Source organism: Glycine soja, chromosome 5 (assembly GCF_004193775.1).
Source record: "Glycine soja cultivar W05 chromosome 5, ASM419377v2, whole genome shotgun sequence".
Lineage (NCBI taxonomy): Eukaryota > Viridiplantae > Streptophyta > Magnoliopsida > Fabales > Fabaceae > Glycine > Glycine soja.
Genome location: NC_041006.1, coordinates 2,701,125 through 2,715,399, shown reverse-complemented (window position 1 = coordinate 2,715,399; position 14,275 = coordinate 2,701,125). Strand labels below are relative to the sequence as shown.

General features: G+C 34.0%; 1 protein-coding gene and 1 pseudogene across 2 annotated transcripts; both read right to left on the bottom strand.

Annotated features, from left to right (window-relative positions):
* Nucleotides 1-3,172: 3,172 nt before the first annotated feature.
* LOC114411900 lies at nucleotides 3,173-6,476 on the bottom strand (annotated as a pseudogene).
* Nucleotides 6,477-6,788: 312 nt separating this feature from the next.
* Nucleotides 6,789-12,941, bottom strand: LOC114411898 (protein EARLY FLOWERING 5-like). Of its 2 annotated transcripts, none has more exons than XM_028375639.1 (9): nucleotides 12,672-12,941; nucleotides 12,206-12,299; nucleotides 11,176-11,261; nucleotides 9,797-9,846; nucleotides 9,638-9,707; nucleotides 9,448-9,529; nucleotides 8,939-9,342; nucleotides 7,763-8,287; nucleotides 6,789-7,276 (listed from the first exon to the last, which is right to left on the bottom strand). In XM_028375639.1, exons 1-9 carry the CDS (start codon nucleotides 12,750-12,752, stop codon nucleotides 7,058-7,060), a joined length of 1,611 nt encoding a protein of 536 aa, XP_028231440.1. In that variant the 5' UTR covers nucleotides 12,753-12,941; the 3' UTR covers nucleotides 6,789-7,057. The 2 variants fall into 2 exon arrangements, with proteins under 2 accessions (XP_028231440.1, XP_028231439.1); XM_028375638.1 differs by having other exon boundaries at nucleotides 7,763-8,293; nucleotides 12,672-12,940.
* Between the last annotated feature and the right edge of the window lie 1,334 nt (nucleotides 12,942-14,275).

Here is a 14,275-nt window from a genome sequence, read left to right as displayed (position 1 = left end):
AGTGGTACCTTTTTGACAACTATCTAGCCAAATATTTCATCTCCTTCCCATGAAATGCATCCCGTGCAAAGAGTTGCGGTCCAGAATTTAGAATGTGAGAGGCGAGAAGGTTTTGGAAACGCAGTGAATCGTGTTGGAAAAAACTGCGATAAGCTTTGACATATTTGAAATACATGGTGAAACACAGCATATTTTTTATTTAAAATCACCACTGAATATTAACTAAACACATTATAAAGCGCGGTGCAAGTGCAGTGCATAATCAAAATTTGACAACATTCATGGTTCCCCACCACGTGAAACTTCAGCCATCCATCTACTTCTTTATGTCCCGGTACAACCTTAAACATGCATCCATCGTCCAAGACAGATATAAGAGATTTACAATATAACTTACGTTGACGGATCAATCAACTGAATTAGACTTCTAATGGTTGTTGTATGTGCTCTCATAACACTATCTAATTAGCGGTGGATGACGATGCCAGTTTTGTATTGATCCAGGGACTTTGATGGTGAGATCGATCTGCATCCCATCCTGAAAGGGAGTTCATCAGCTTTGTGTGCATGCAATGATATTATCACGTAGCGTTGATATTGATAAAGAGAGCAAGTAAGTATATGCCACCAAAACAAAACTGCCTATAAATATTTCTCCTATAATATAAAATCATTTTTACACTTGAAACAACATCTAGTAATTTAGTTAGAATATATTAAGAGTGCAATTTAAAATTCATCATTTGATAGTAATTTTTAATTAATATTTTAATAGTTATATTGTCAGTGGAAAATATTTTACATTAATTATCAACCAATTAAAAATCACTTATATGACTTTTAGAATGATTTGTATCAAAGTAAATAAACTTATTATAAATATTAGTTTATGATTTGATAACATGTAAGATAAGTTTACATTGTAAATGTATATGTTGTGTGTAACTCATATTTTATAAGCAAAATTAGAGAATATAAGAATCACTTGGATTAGGATTGGGGTGTGGGGGCCAAAACCCCCCACGGAACGCATTATATTATATGCGGATTAAGATATATAAAATAATATGTGTAAAGATAATATAAGATAATGTACACCTATATTTTATATATATATATATATATATATATATATATATATATATATATATATATATATATATATATATATATTATCATGTTGTAAATTCTTAATTTATCAATAAGAAACAAAAATTGTTATGTTTGATGCACACTTTTCGAATTTTGTTAAATTTCTTGTTTATGTATTTGTGATTTTTCTCATTCTTTTTAGAATTCTAGAATTCAAGGTGTTATTGCCAACAATATATAATTTTTTCTCTTTAATTAATTGATAATATAAAAATATACATTCATCATGCACGGAAATTAAACTTTTAAAATAAACTTAACCGGACAAGTTTAATCCATTATTTTTGAATAGGTTTAATAATCAGACATTCTTGGGCTCGGTTAACCCATTTGGTCTTGATTTTAGACGCAGGTAAGGTCAGGTCTGGTAACATGTAAGCACAAACCCCTGGAAAGGATCTAGTTTTGGTGTTGGTTTAATTCTTGAAACAATGTATTATAAGAGATATAAGATTGATCTGATGACTAAAAAGAAGAGAGATGAAAAAGAGAGAAATCACAGCTTAAAATTTCTCTCATTAAAAAGAAGGGAAAAGAGAAAAAAAAGAAATGACAATTTCAAATTTCTCTGATCGAATTTCTAAGAAACTAACATTTATTGATAAGAAAAATCTATTATAACCTATGAAGCACGAACACGTCAGTCCCTTGTCGTGTCCGGTGTCCGACACCGATACGACACCCGTATTACGTTCTATATTTTGGACATTATAAATGTCCATGTATCCGTGTCCATGTCCGTATCGTGTCCAGTGTCCGTGTCGATGTTGGTGCTTCATAGATTATAACAACAATGATGTAACATTAGTGGCTAACTTGATTGTTAGATGTTAGTACATGCTGTTTAAATGACCTTCCTTTTCTTTATATAGCATATTGATTGAAGTTCGCTTTTCGTTGGTACGTGAATGAATTGAGGTCTTGAAAGTGATTCCCATGTCCCCAATTTCCTCTGTTTAAAAGGACATCAATTGATCAAAGGAATTCAGTGTCAGGTTGACCAATGTGTCTTTTGCAGTGGGTTGTCAATTCTCGAGAGTTGAGACTCCAGGCTGATTTTACCTCTACAACTACAAGTAATTGCTAATACAGCTGTAACCAAACCGTCCCAAAACTATAATGCCACTCTAAACTGACACTTGTATGGATGAGATCGTCAACATTGGTTATTTGCTTTGCACACACCAACTGGCAAATAATGTACCTTACTCTTGGTGCTGCAAACAGTTTAATTTCTCAGTCTCATGAGTTCAATGATATCTTTTCAAGAATAGTAATAATAAGTTGGACTGTGGCGAATGGTACAGCTAAGACATGCATAAAAAAAAAAAACTTTCAAGGCTTGCAGTCCACGAAGCTCATAATTATTGAATATTGATGACAGTATAACTATAAGGAATGGGCCAAATGGGGAACCTGTAGGGTGCAGCTGTAGTAGCAAATTGTGTGCCGCATTTAACCAACTAGTCGTACTAACATAATTATATCCAGCATTTTTAGATTATAGTATTTTATCAAGGGCTCTAGGCATGTTTAGAAGATAGTATTTTATCAAGATTCTAGCTGAATTGATTGAATAATATATATGAATTATTGTTAACTTTTTATACTTGTTTTCAATTCTTACGGATATAAAAAAATTATAATATTTGGCATACTCCAAACCTTAATTTAGATAGTACAATCGGAAGTTCATCCACAAATAATATATGATTTTGAGTTTCAAATCATAGTATGGTTTTAAACTGTGGACAGAATCACCTAATGTAGTCACAATATTATGATTACAGCAGCATCTGTAACGGCATGACAATATCACGTGACAATTGTGGAATCAATTCACATGTAACGGCCACAACTCAAGTGTTGCAACTGGTGATAAGCTGATACTATGTGGAAAAAAGAAGAAAAAAAATGATGAGTATATATTAATAAAATATTTGAAAGTTGCTTTTTGCTTGACCTAACTATTTGCAAATTATGATTCAATCATGCCAGAACTCCTTTACTATACCTTTGATATATAGTCCAACTCATCAAATGGAGAAGAGTTGACAGAAGAATTAGAATCTTAATACACTCGTCTTTCAGTAATTAATCCTGCAGAAGGAGAGCAAAAATAGTTGAAAAGTAGAAAAGAAAGGAGAACCGGTGAGTTAAATATTCTCTTATCTACACGTTAAGTGCAAAGATTACAGTATACTATATTATTAGCAAACACTACATAAAACCTATCAAAAGCAACAAAAGGGATGAAATATGCAGAAACAGATATCCAGAGAAGTAACTCCAACAACAGCTTGCATGAGATGGAGTGGTTGTTGTTGCCTTTTTCTTTGCCAGTGAGCAAGTGTAACTGCAATGACTTGGACGAGCAACTCGGTAAACACCAGTGCTTGCAAGAATATAAACATCTTTGTTGTTGTCTTCACCAAATGAATAGATGTAGCCCAGAGCAGGAAGGGAGCTTTCGGGTACAGAGTCACATTGGATAGGAGAATCATGTGCACAACTGTAATGCATTTTGCTAGTGGTGAAATTTCCACTATTTTCTGGCTCTTCGATGCCTGCCCATATTTCATCTGCATAAAGATCAGTATAAAAGTACCTGAAAAATCAGTGACCGATTGTTAGCAAGAGCTGATAGCCTGATAATATTGCATGCATGGTGTGTTATTTGTTCCTATCAAGAGTTTATGTCACCATAGGTCATATTAGAACGTGGGCTTAAGATCTAATTCAACCTTACAAAATTGTCATATAAAATGAGCAGTGGCGTGGTTGTAGCCGGGGAAACCATGCCCCCCCACCCACCACACACCAAATTTTTTTCTTCCTTAAACAAATATATGACTTTTCTTATTATATATGATGCTATAAATAAATGTAAGTATATGTATTTAAATTACTTGCCCCCCTCAAAATATTCTAGCAAGATCCGCCGCTGAAAGTGAGAACTATCCAAATCTTATAAAAACTATCTATAGGTCATATCTCTAATCCATGTTGGAATCTCAACAATGGGGATGCTTAATGAACTAAAAATCTTGTTGAATAGATAAATTATAGGTTTATTTACTTATTTAATCCTTATACATAGAAATTGTTTTTGTTTTAGTCCTTATACATCTATTTTTTAATCTCTATAATTTTGGACGGCAATAAGTAAAATGGATTAATAAGTGTATATATAAAGACTTAAAAACAAGTAGTTTTTAGTTGTAGAAATGTAAAGATTGTGTCAGCATAAGATCAAAGGAGTAATTCAACCTAAATTGTAATTTGATATATACCTCGACGGAAGAGTTTCTGTTTTTCCTACAGACTCTTCAACTAAATATTTTAAATGAGTTGAAGGCCATGAAGGGAAACACAAGCTTGTTTTACCTTCCATACATGCAAGGATCAGTGGTAGATCGATTGACATAACCACCAGTGCTAGATGCGGATCCTTCATTCGTGTTTACTTCAGAATGGTTGTGTCCCAATATTGGGCGAATTGGATTTATGGAATTAAGGGAGGTGTTGCCACCAGGTGACTCAGTAAGAGTGGAAAGATAGGGTCCCTCATAAACACGCCAACCATAGTTTCCACCCTTTGTGATGAGATCCACCTCCTCAAACTGATCCTGCAAATGAATTATGTAATACATTTCACTCAACTTTTTTCTGTAGTTCTAGTCATGTCAGCTTGTAGACTTCTGATTTCTCCAATGCTCTTTCAGTCTTTCTATTGTGTCTTCAAGTTCATCAACACCTCGAATTTATGCAGGGAAGTTAACAGTAATGTAGTCACGCTACAAACAGGCCTATTGATGACCTTGCTGTGAAGAGCTTAGCTTATTTTGTATTCGAAGTAGTTTATGAATAAAATCCTACAGAAAGATTTCATGAAACAAAAAATATCTTGAAAATTAAGCAAATTCAGACATGCACTAAATAATATAAAGATTTTATTAAAGAATACCACGAGTCCACACTAGTGCTCATGACATTTTATTTGTACAGGTCTCTCAAGAGGAGCAGGGAATCAAAATTTTCAGAAACTCTTTTCTATATACTGAGGAAATTGGCTACTATTTGTCACAAACAGACACTTTTCCCCTCTCTTGACGAGTTAAATTGCAGATTGCATTACAGTGCTATATAAATTTAACTACCATAAGATTTATTTTTGGATAAGCATTCACAAACCTGTCCAGCATCTGCACAAAAAAAGTAGGAAGACCTTTGTGAATCAAAACTACATCGCCATGGATTTCTTAATCCCAAGGCCCCTATTTCAGGATGCAAATTTTTGTCTTCACTAAATGGGTTATCCTTAGAAATGGAGTAGCTATCCCAAAGGCCAAGTTTGCTCATTTCTGATGCACCTGAAGATTTGTGTTAGATGTCATTCTCAAGAGTGAGGGAAAAATGATAATTAGTACTCAATAACTTTACAATATTAATGTGCTTTAAGATTCCCAAGGAATCCATTGTATTGAATGGCCAGCATATGAGTAATTAAATGGTATAATATTTTAGAATTAGTCCTCATGCTTCATAATATGATGCATAACTCACTTGGAATGTTGTTTATATCAAGCCTCATAATCTTTCCAAGCAATGATTTCTAGTTTTGGGCAAAATTGTATGGATCACCTAAACCTCCACCATCTCCCATCATGAAGTATAAATATCCATCACTAGGTCCAAAGAGTTTGTTATGTAGTACGGTGTCTGTGGCCAGCATAGATTGCACTGGTTTAGTAAGTTCTAAATTATAACCCAACACCAGTTGAAGGCGAAAGGCATCTGCTAGTTGTTGATGTCACACGATGTCGTCTAGTGACTCACAAGCATGTGCTAGGTCAAGGTGGACCTACGTTCAGCAAAGGCACATTTTTTTGGCCTAAATTCTTCCAAGAGAGTCCTAAGCGGTGAACGGGCTAATTTAAGTTCATGTTCACCAGTTTAGCCCTCTAACTTAGATAAAAAAAAGTTTAATAAGGGATTCACAAAAAATACTACGTCCAACTTGACCACAACACAAGTAAAAAACTAATAGTTAAGATTCCAACAGACTTTGAGAAACTATACTGCATTACAGTCTATCAATAAACAAATTGGAATTGTTTTACGTCATTCACCAAACAATAAATGGCCTGATAGGATACGGGCAGCAAGCGGAGTTTCGTTGTCTATTCACACTTTCCCAGATAAATTTTCTTTAAAAAAAAATCCCTTTGGTGGGAAAACAGGTTATACTTCGAGGATAGATTCTCTTTTGTTAAATTTTCACCATGATCATATCTCTTAAAATTTACTTTCTCAAACACAATTTTAATATAACCCATCCACACTTGTATAAATAGACACAATTTCCACATGACATAATCATGTAAAAATTCAACATAAGGAATTAATATATGCATTAAATAAACAATATAATAAATTTTATAAACAACAAAATATTATTAATTTTATTCACCAAAAAAAAATATGATTAGTTTTATTTGTTTAATCCACTCTTATACAATAAATTGGATATACTTTTTAAAAAACATTTACACTAGTTTACTTTTCTTTAAAAAACGTTGCATGTCAATCTTCACTTCTTTTCTCTCAATTTTAATTTTTTTTAAACGTAGCTATAGAATGTAACTTTTTTTTTTATTGAAGTATCAACACACCATTGGTTAACAATGCATATATTATTATCAACTAAAAGTGCACTAATTTAAACTAGAGAGATAAAGGAGATGAATGAGGAGTCACAAAAGAGAGTATACATGGTCTTGATGATTAGACTTGATCACCAAGAATAAAAAATTGAGTGAGGTCACGAGAGAGGATATTTGAACTAAGCAAATTTCATTGTGCACGCCCTCACCATCATCCAGCACCGGCACTCACAACGATCTCAACCATCAAGTGCACCAAGGGCTTTCATGTCTTCTAAGAAAGCCGTATATGAGTCATCAATGCTCTGTGTTTTTGGAGCTGATGACAAGCTCACCGACTCTGATTTCACAATAGTTGGTCCAGATGTACCAGAGACTGCCCTAGAGGTTGACACTGCCGGTTTTGGCTTTGTTTTAGACATTGCCGCTTCTCTTCTCACTCGCACAGATGCAGGAACCTAGCCAAAAACAAGATATAGACTCAATTAGAGAATATATACAAAGAGATTGAAATAATAACAAGTGATGCCAGTTTTAAGTTCTCAATCATAAACAGTTCAGATATATGTTAAATTAACTTATTTAACAGCTATCTTTCCTCATGATTCAACTCACAGATAACACTTCTTCCGTTAAGAAAATATGTCCCATACAAGTAAATGCACAATAAATCATTTAGTTGTTATTAGTTTGGTTTATATAATCACTACATACCGTAGCAACAAACAATTACCACCAGACTAAATTACAGAATGATGGCATTAGCTTCTTTCGAGTTCAGGAAAGCTTATAATCAAAACACTGTTGAAAGAAATTTTTACTTGAAAAACTCTTCAGTTATAAAATTAAGCAAAAAACAAACAAGTAATAGAGATCACTAAAAGAAGAAAAAATTAAGAGCCAATATAAAAAGAAGTGCAAAAAAAAAAAAATCCTCAACTTACCATGGCTGTTAGTTCTGGAGTGTGTTGAGCTAATGGCCTTTTAACAACAGTAGAAGCAGCAGATTTAACATATGATGGTTTCGGAGGAGGAGGAGGTGGCCTAGTTGCTATATGATCCTCTTCCTGGAAGTTTGGAGGAGGACCAGGAGGAAGTGGAGGTCTCATCATTGGAGGAGGACCAGGTGGAGGACCATATGGTGGCCTTGGCATTAGGGGGACCATCATTCCAGGAGGTGGTGCCTGAGCATGTAGCCCTGTGACGGACAAAGAAGGTCTCATATCGGGTGGTGGCGGGGGTGGAGGGAAACGAGATATTCCAGGGAGTAATACATCAGGCTGTAAACTTGGGATTAAGGTGGGTCCTGGAACAGGGGGTTGTTGCCTTGGAGGAGGATGCCCGGCAACCATTTTTGGGATCTCCTGGCTTGACAGTGAATTCTTATTCTCAGTAGAAAGCACAGCACCATCAGACTGGATAGCACCAGCCTTGGGTGGCACCTGACTAGGTGGAGGAGGTGGAGGAAGCTGCACCTGCATTTATAAATTATGTTACTGTGTAAGAAGCTTCTGTTTAGGAGAATCATACCAAGTCCTGGGTTTTAAACTTATAATCAAATGTAATGTGTTCCTCCCATTTGGCAACCATGATAAATGTATACTACCTTGATTACCTTCCCATCTATTAAGCATGAATATGCAAAAAGCTTCTCATCTACAAAGCATGAATGAATATACCAAAAAACCAGAGGCATACCTGAATCAAAGATCAAAACACATACAAGAAAAAAATGTCTCTAATGTGTCCAAAATTCAAAAAAAAATGTTTTGCAATGTTTCAAAACATGATAAAATAGATTAAAAGATTTACACAACCCTATAAAATCTTTAAAATCTGTCTTTGGTGCTTTTAAAATGAATATATATATATATATATAAGTTTTTTGTTATATTTTTGTAAGCATACTTTTAGTATTCATTCAATCAATATCCATGTCATATCCACATCCTAGATTTTGAAAGACAGTAGTATCCAGGTACTAAATCATTTCAGATACCTACAACAGCACCAATGAATGCTTTCAACATTATCAATAATTTCATGTTCTTTAATACCTTTACCATCAGATCATGCCTTTAAAGAGAAAACGTATGTCATTTAGTTAGACAAGAGCCTACCTGGCCAGGCTCCTTGGAAGGTGAATCATCTATCAATGCAAATGCAGACTGATTTCTCCCTTCACCTCCACTGGTACCAGGTGGAGGAGGTTGAGACTGTTGTAGGGGCGGGGGTGGAGGGGGAAGAGTGCGATTTGCAACTTGTTCTTTAGGTGGGGGACCAGGAGGTGGAGGAGGCAAAGGAGGTGGTGGTAATGATGTAGGCACAGCAGTAGCAGGCTTTGGAGGCATGGGAGGGGGAGGGGGCAATGGCAAAGATGCAGATAAAACGGCACCATCTGCTGAACTCGCACTGCTACCATCAGGCAGTGGTGGCGGCGGGGGAGGTGGTGGTACAGTTAATACATCATTCTCCAAATCTGTTGCCGAGGATGATGCAGCACCAGACAAAGGAATTCTGGGTCCTGCATTCCAGCACAAAAGTTTACTAAATAAGGGAGATGTCAAACCAACATCATTTATAGATTCACGATTTTACAACACAAATGTGAAAAAGAAGCTCAGCATACCTATAGATGATTTAAACATAGGAGGTTTCCCTGGTGGTGGAGCCCCTGTAGGGTTTAATGTAGGATGATAATAAACAGAGTCCTGCAGTAAAAATCAGTAACTCAACCGTTATCGACAGCTACACCAGTTTAGTTTGGAAGAAAAGGAAAACATAAACACACGCACACACACAAACAACCTAAAACCTACCTCAGGCTTCGGGTGCTTAACCCTCTCTTCTTCTTCTGCAGTTGTTCTCCTTCGAGGAGGCCCCAAATGACTGCCAAAAAGACATCCTAGAATGTGTGAACTACACAAACACAAATTGGGAATAAATCCATATTTTAAAATGACGTGAAAATTCTTAACCTGAACATAACTGGGGTCTCACCCTTTTCCCGCATTTTGTCTTCATATTCCTATACAAGAGGGATTAGATCTAGATCAATAATTAACAATTGGTAGAAACCATTTAACTAAATAAAGCATATAATTGGACGTTGTGTTCAAATTCTGAACACTGAATTTTCAGTCCTCCACTAACTATATACATATAACCAGACAGCTTCTGCTACTAAAACAATATCAAACTCACTTCATGAATGTTCCATTTACATTAAGTTCTGTTTTGCCTTGTTTGTACCACTCAAGATTAAAATTGTAGTAAAAAAAAACATGTGTCTCAAAAGTCAGTTTAACAATGACCCATTACAGATGTGTTTCGGTGTTTCAATAGAAACTCATTACAGACTGTAACCAGGATCGCACAACCTTTTATATGGGTTTAAGAAAATATCGACTAAAACTACCACTTACAGAGTGTGATAAACCCAAAAGGGGGCCATTCAGCTACTCTTAATGGGACTTGCCCATGACAAGAAAGGTACATCAACCAATGTGCATGTTACAACTGGTTTTCAGAGGCACCAAATTAGCAATCACACTATTTGCGATAACACATGGTTTTTAATCATGACAGAGAAAAAGAGACTGCAGACTATAAAGAACCAAGAGGTATTTTGGATCATAGCAGGCACATTGGTTGATGCTGATCTGGATTATGATGTAATGAATATTTTCATTCATTGACAGTATACGTTTCTATTATACTCCATAAAAACTACCAATTGCGGAATGTGATAAACCAAGAATCCAAGAGGGACCTTAAGGTACTTGAACGACACATGCCTGTGGACAAAAATGGTACAAAACCAAGGTGTTTGCCATAAGCCTGGTTTTCAGGGGTCAGAAAATCGCAATTACCCTAAATGTTATAGCAGTTTTTAACCAAGTCAAAGAAAAAAGAGACTAAAGATGATAATGAACCAAGAATAGTTTTGCATTATAACGCATTGGTCAATGCTGCTCTGGATTATGATGTAATGGACTAATGAGTATTTTTCTTCCATCAGAAGTATCCTGTTTCTACCATACACTGTAACATGAACTCTCACTATCTAAAACTCACCAAGTTTTCCTTTACTTCTCCATGTATGAGAAAGAAGTTTGATAGGAAATTTTCTCCAAAGTAGTCAAGGTATTAAAATATGTCACATGATCATAAGAGAAATAGTTTAGATATTGGCTTTAGAAATCCAGAGAACAGTCCTCACCATTTTATCTTATTTATTTACATTCAATATAGCACATAATTGTGCACAGCACACAAAGTACAGGACAATCTGCAAAGCAATATCAAGTAATAGAGAAAAGTGGCCCAACACAAAGAACACATAATATGTTCTTACCCTCCTCTTCTTTATGACAAGATTAAGTGTATCTTGTAGCTGTCTCTTCTTGTGCTTTCTTGCTTTATCCAAAGCACCATCAGCCTCTGCCACAACCAACAATGCACAGTGAATTTGAATAGTTAAAAGAATTGTAAAAAGACATCATACTTAATTTACAATTATACAACTACATCCCAGAAAACAACTATAGTCAAGTAATAAATCAATATATCCAGAGTTCCAGACCAGTTTATAAACAAAAAGTGGAAGGTAGAGAGTATGAACAAAAAAAAAACGAATAAAGAATAAACAAGACAATCTAGAACATCCCCACCCACCCACCCCCCACACCTCAGGAAGAAAAAAAAAAAGAAGCTATTCTGTAGATAAAAACTCCCTGTGTCTGGGTATAACCCCAAAAAAACATATAAAGCAGTAAGTAGCACACCACATGAGTCCATGTATATGTAGTAACATTATTTCCCAATGCTACTATCTGGTAGAAGCAAATATATAAATGTTTATGTTTCATACCACAACATCTATATAAATAATTGCATATGACATAATTTCTTATTTATCCAATCCACATGGAGACATAATTCTTGGTCCATGCTCCATGGAGACTAAAGGGTATCCTTCAAGGACAAAAATAACTTTGGACAGAATTCAGAGGGAACTTCCCTGTGCACTGTAATGCCATGTTTTGATTCTCCATGGTCATTTAAGAGTTCGCCATCTTTAATTTGAAATTTTTACTAGCAAGCTGATGAAAAAATTTGTATAAATCAAATTAACTAGTTCTCTTTCATCAGCACAATATATTTAAGACTAATGAAAACTTCAATAGTTGTTACTACTCTCTACAAATTGGTTCTTACAATTACACAGAATAAGAGATTCATTCAAACCACAACAACTACCAGATGCCCGATCAAATAGTCTATCAACAGTTCAACACTCAACAGACATTTTGTCATAATAATGATAAGCAAAATAGATGATATCACATTACATGACTTCCAGTACAAAATAAAGCATGACTTACTCATCATTTCCAAGTTCTCAATCTGCTTCTTCAATTGATCAGGATCTTTCTTCAAAATCCCCACCTCCCTCACCTTCTTTCTTTCTTTCTTATTCTGTTCAACGAAACAAAACAAAAAAGTGGAAACAGAACCAGACCATGAGCTCAATTCCCCAAAAACACAAGCAATACACAACAGAAAAATACATAACAATAACATATACTTAGATGAAAACAGAAATCACGGCAAATAAAGTTAAGTTCATTTCATTGAAACAGCTCCTTGAGTTAAAAACCCTATTAGCATCACTATTTCATTATTATTTTTGTAGAATAGCTACTTGCACTTCAATCAATTGGCAATGAAACATATTCAAGGGATATAGCAAAGGAAGAATTAGGGCACGGATGAAAGAAAAAAGTGAAAGAAAATCAAATTAACAGCGAAGGGGAAAATGGAGCGTAGGTTGAAGGAAGTGAAGAGTACCCTTTTCAATTCTTTCTTCCGAATCTCCTTTCGGTAAGCATCGGTAGGGTTCATGACCTTGCCGCCCTTCGTCGTCTTCATTTTCGAACACTGAACCCTCTCTTTCAGAAGCTCCTTATTATTCCTCTTCCGAAATCGAAACCCTTTCCCCTTTTCTTCGTTCTTTTTCTTCTGTCACGATTTTCAAATTGGGAATAAACAAACACGGCACAGAGTTATAGAGATGAAAATTGGCAAAACACTTTCTTCATGCACCAAGCATCTTTTTAATACACCGAGTGAGAGAAAAAAAAAAAAAATACTAGTACGAGACTTAAAGATCATATTATATTAAAAATATATTTTATGAAATAATTTAAAATTAATAATTCATATAAGTCTTAAACCTCTCATCTTTACATTATTAACACAATATTTTAACACACATAGTTAATAGGCTAATTATATTAAAAAATAATTAATATTATATAATACTAAAATTTTTAATATATATTTAATACATATATAAGTTTATATAATTATTTAATAATGTATTTTTTATATATATAATTTTTTATTAAACTTATAATTTTTATTTAAAATTTATATATGTAAGAAAATACATTAGAAAGTCATGCATATATTAATTGTTACAAAATTTATTATATAAATTTATATATGTATTAAATATACATTAGAAATTTTATTAGTATATATAACAACGTTATTTGTTTTTTTAACATAATTGGTTCATTAACACAGTTGCTTAGAGCGTTGTATAATTATGGTTATCAAACTCTCAAGTTAACTCGCTAACTCTTACCAATTTATGAGTTCACTTATTCTTTGTGAGTTAGTTAGTTGATTCGTGTGTAAACTCTTTTTTTAGTAGACTCTGGATAAACTCAATAAATTATAAGTAAACTCGATAGACTCTTGAGTTTACCATCGAATCAACGAGTCAACAAGTTAAAAAAATTAAATCAAAACATGTTATTTTAGGTTGTTTTTTATCTGTTTACTATTTAACATACCTCTATTTAGTGTATCGCCTCTGAATCGAAAAATTCTCACTCCTAACAATATCAAACCTTTTTTTTCAATAACATTAAACTCTCGATGAGAATACTCTACCACTACTATATGTAAGTTATTATCTAGTAGTGATGCATTACTAGACTTGGTTATTTAAGTATTGTGAAATTTATGATTTACTATTTTGCTTTATTATGTTGTTGAAATATTTAATTGGTATGTTATTTATAAATATTTTGTTATTATTTTCATATAAAGTGAACATTTACGAGTCTACGAGTTGAGTTCATAAGTCGAGTCTATAGAACTTTCACGAGTTTTCCTAAACTTTTGAGTTTGATAACTTTGCTAATAACACAAAAGTCACATGTTCAATACTTGCATGGACCATTAATCTAAAATTATTTGATAAAACCTATTTTTAATAATTCGTATGGGTCACCATAGATTGCTAATTTGTATGGACTCATACGGATTGGTCCATATGTATTGTCAATTCATATGGATTGACAATGTGTATAGACTATATGTAAGGGTAATGTTAGAATTATAAAAAATATTTTGGGTGTAAAAGAAAAATCCAGGAAGAA

What these genes read in the sequence shown, in the direction of transcription:
- LOC114411898 (XM_028375638.1), bottom strand. Translation starts at nt 12,752, where the DNA reads ATGAAGACGACGAAGGGCGGCAAGGTCATGAACCCTACCGATGCTTAC. An exon ending in GAGACCCCAGTTATGTTCAG is followed by an intron (nt 9,708 to 9,796) that starts GTTAAGAATTTT and finishes TCTTTTTGGCAG; the next exon opens with TCATTTGGGGCCTCCTCGAA. An exon ending in TATGTTTAAATCATCTATAG is followed by an intron (nt 9,343 to 9,447) that starts GTATGCTGAGCT and finishes GCTGGAATGCAG; the next exon opens with GACCCAGAATTCCTTTGTCT.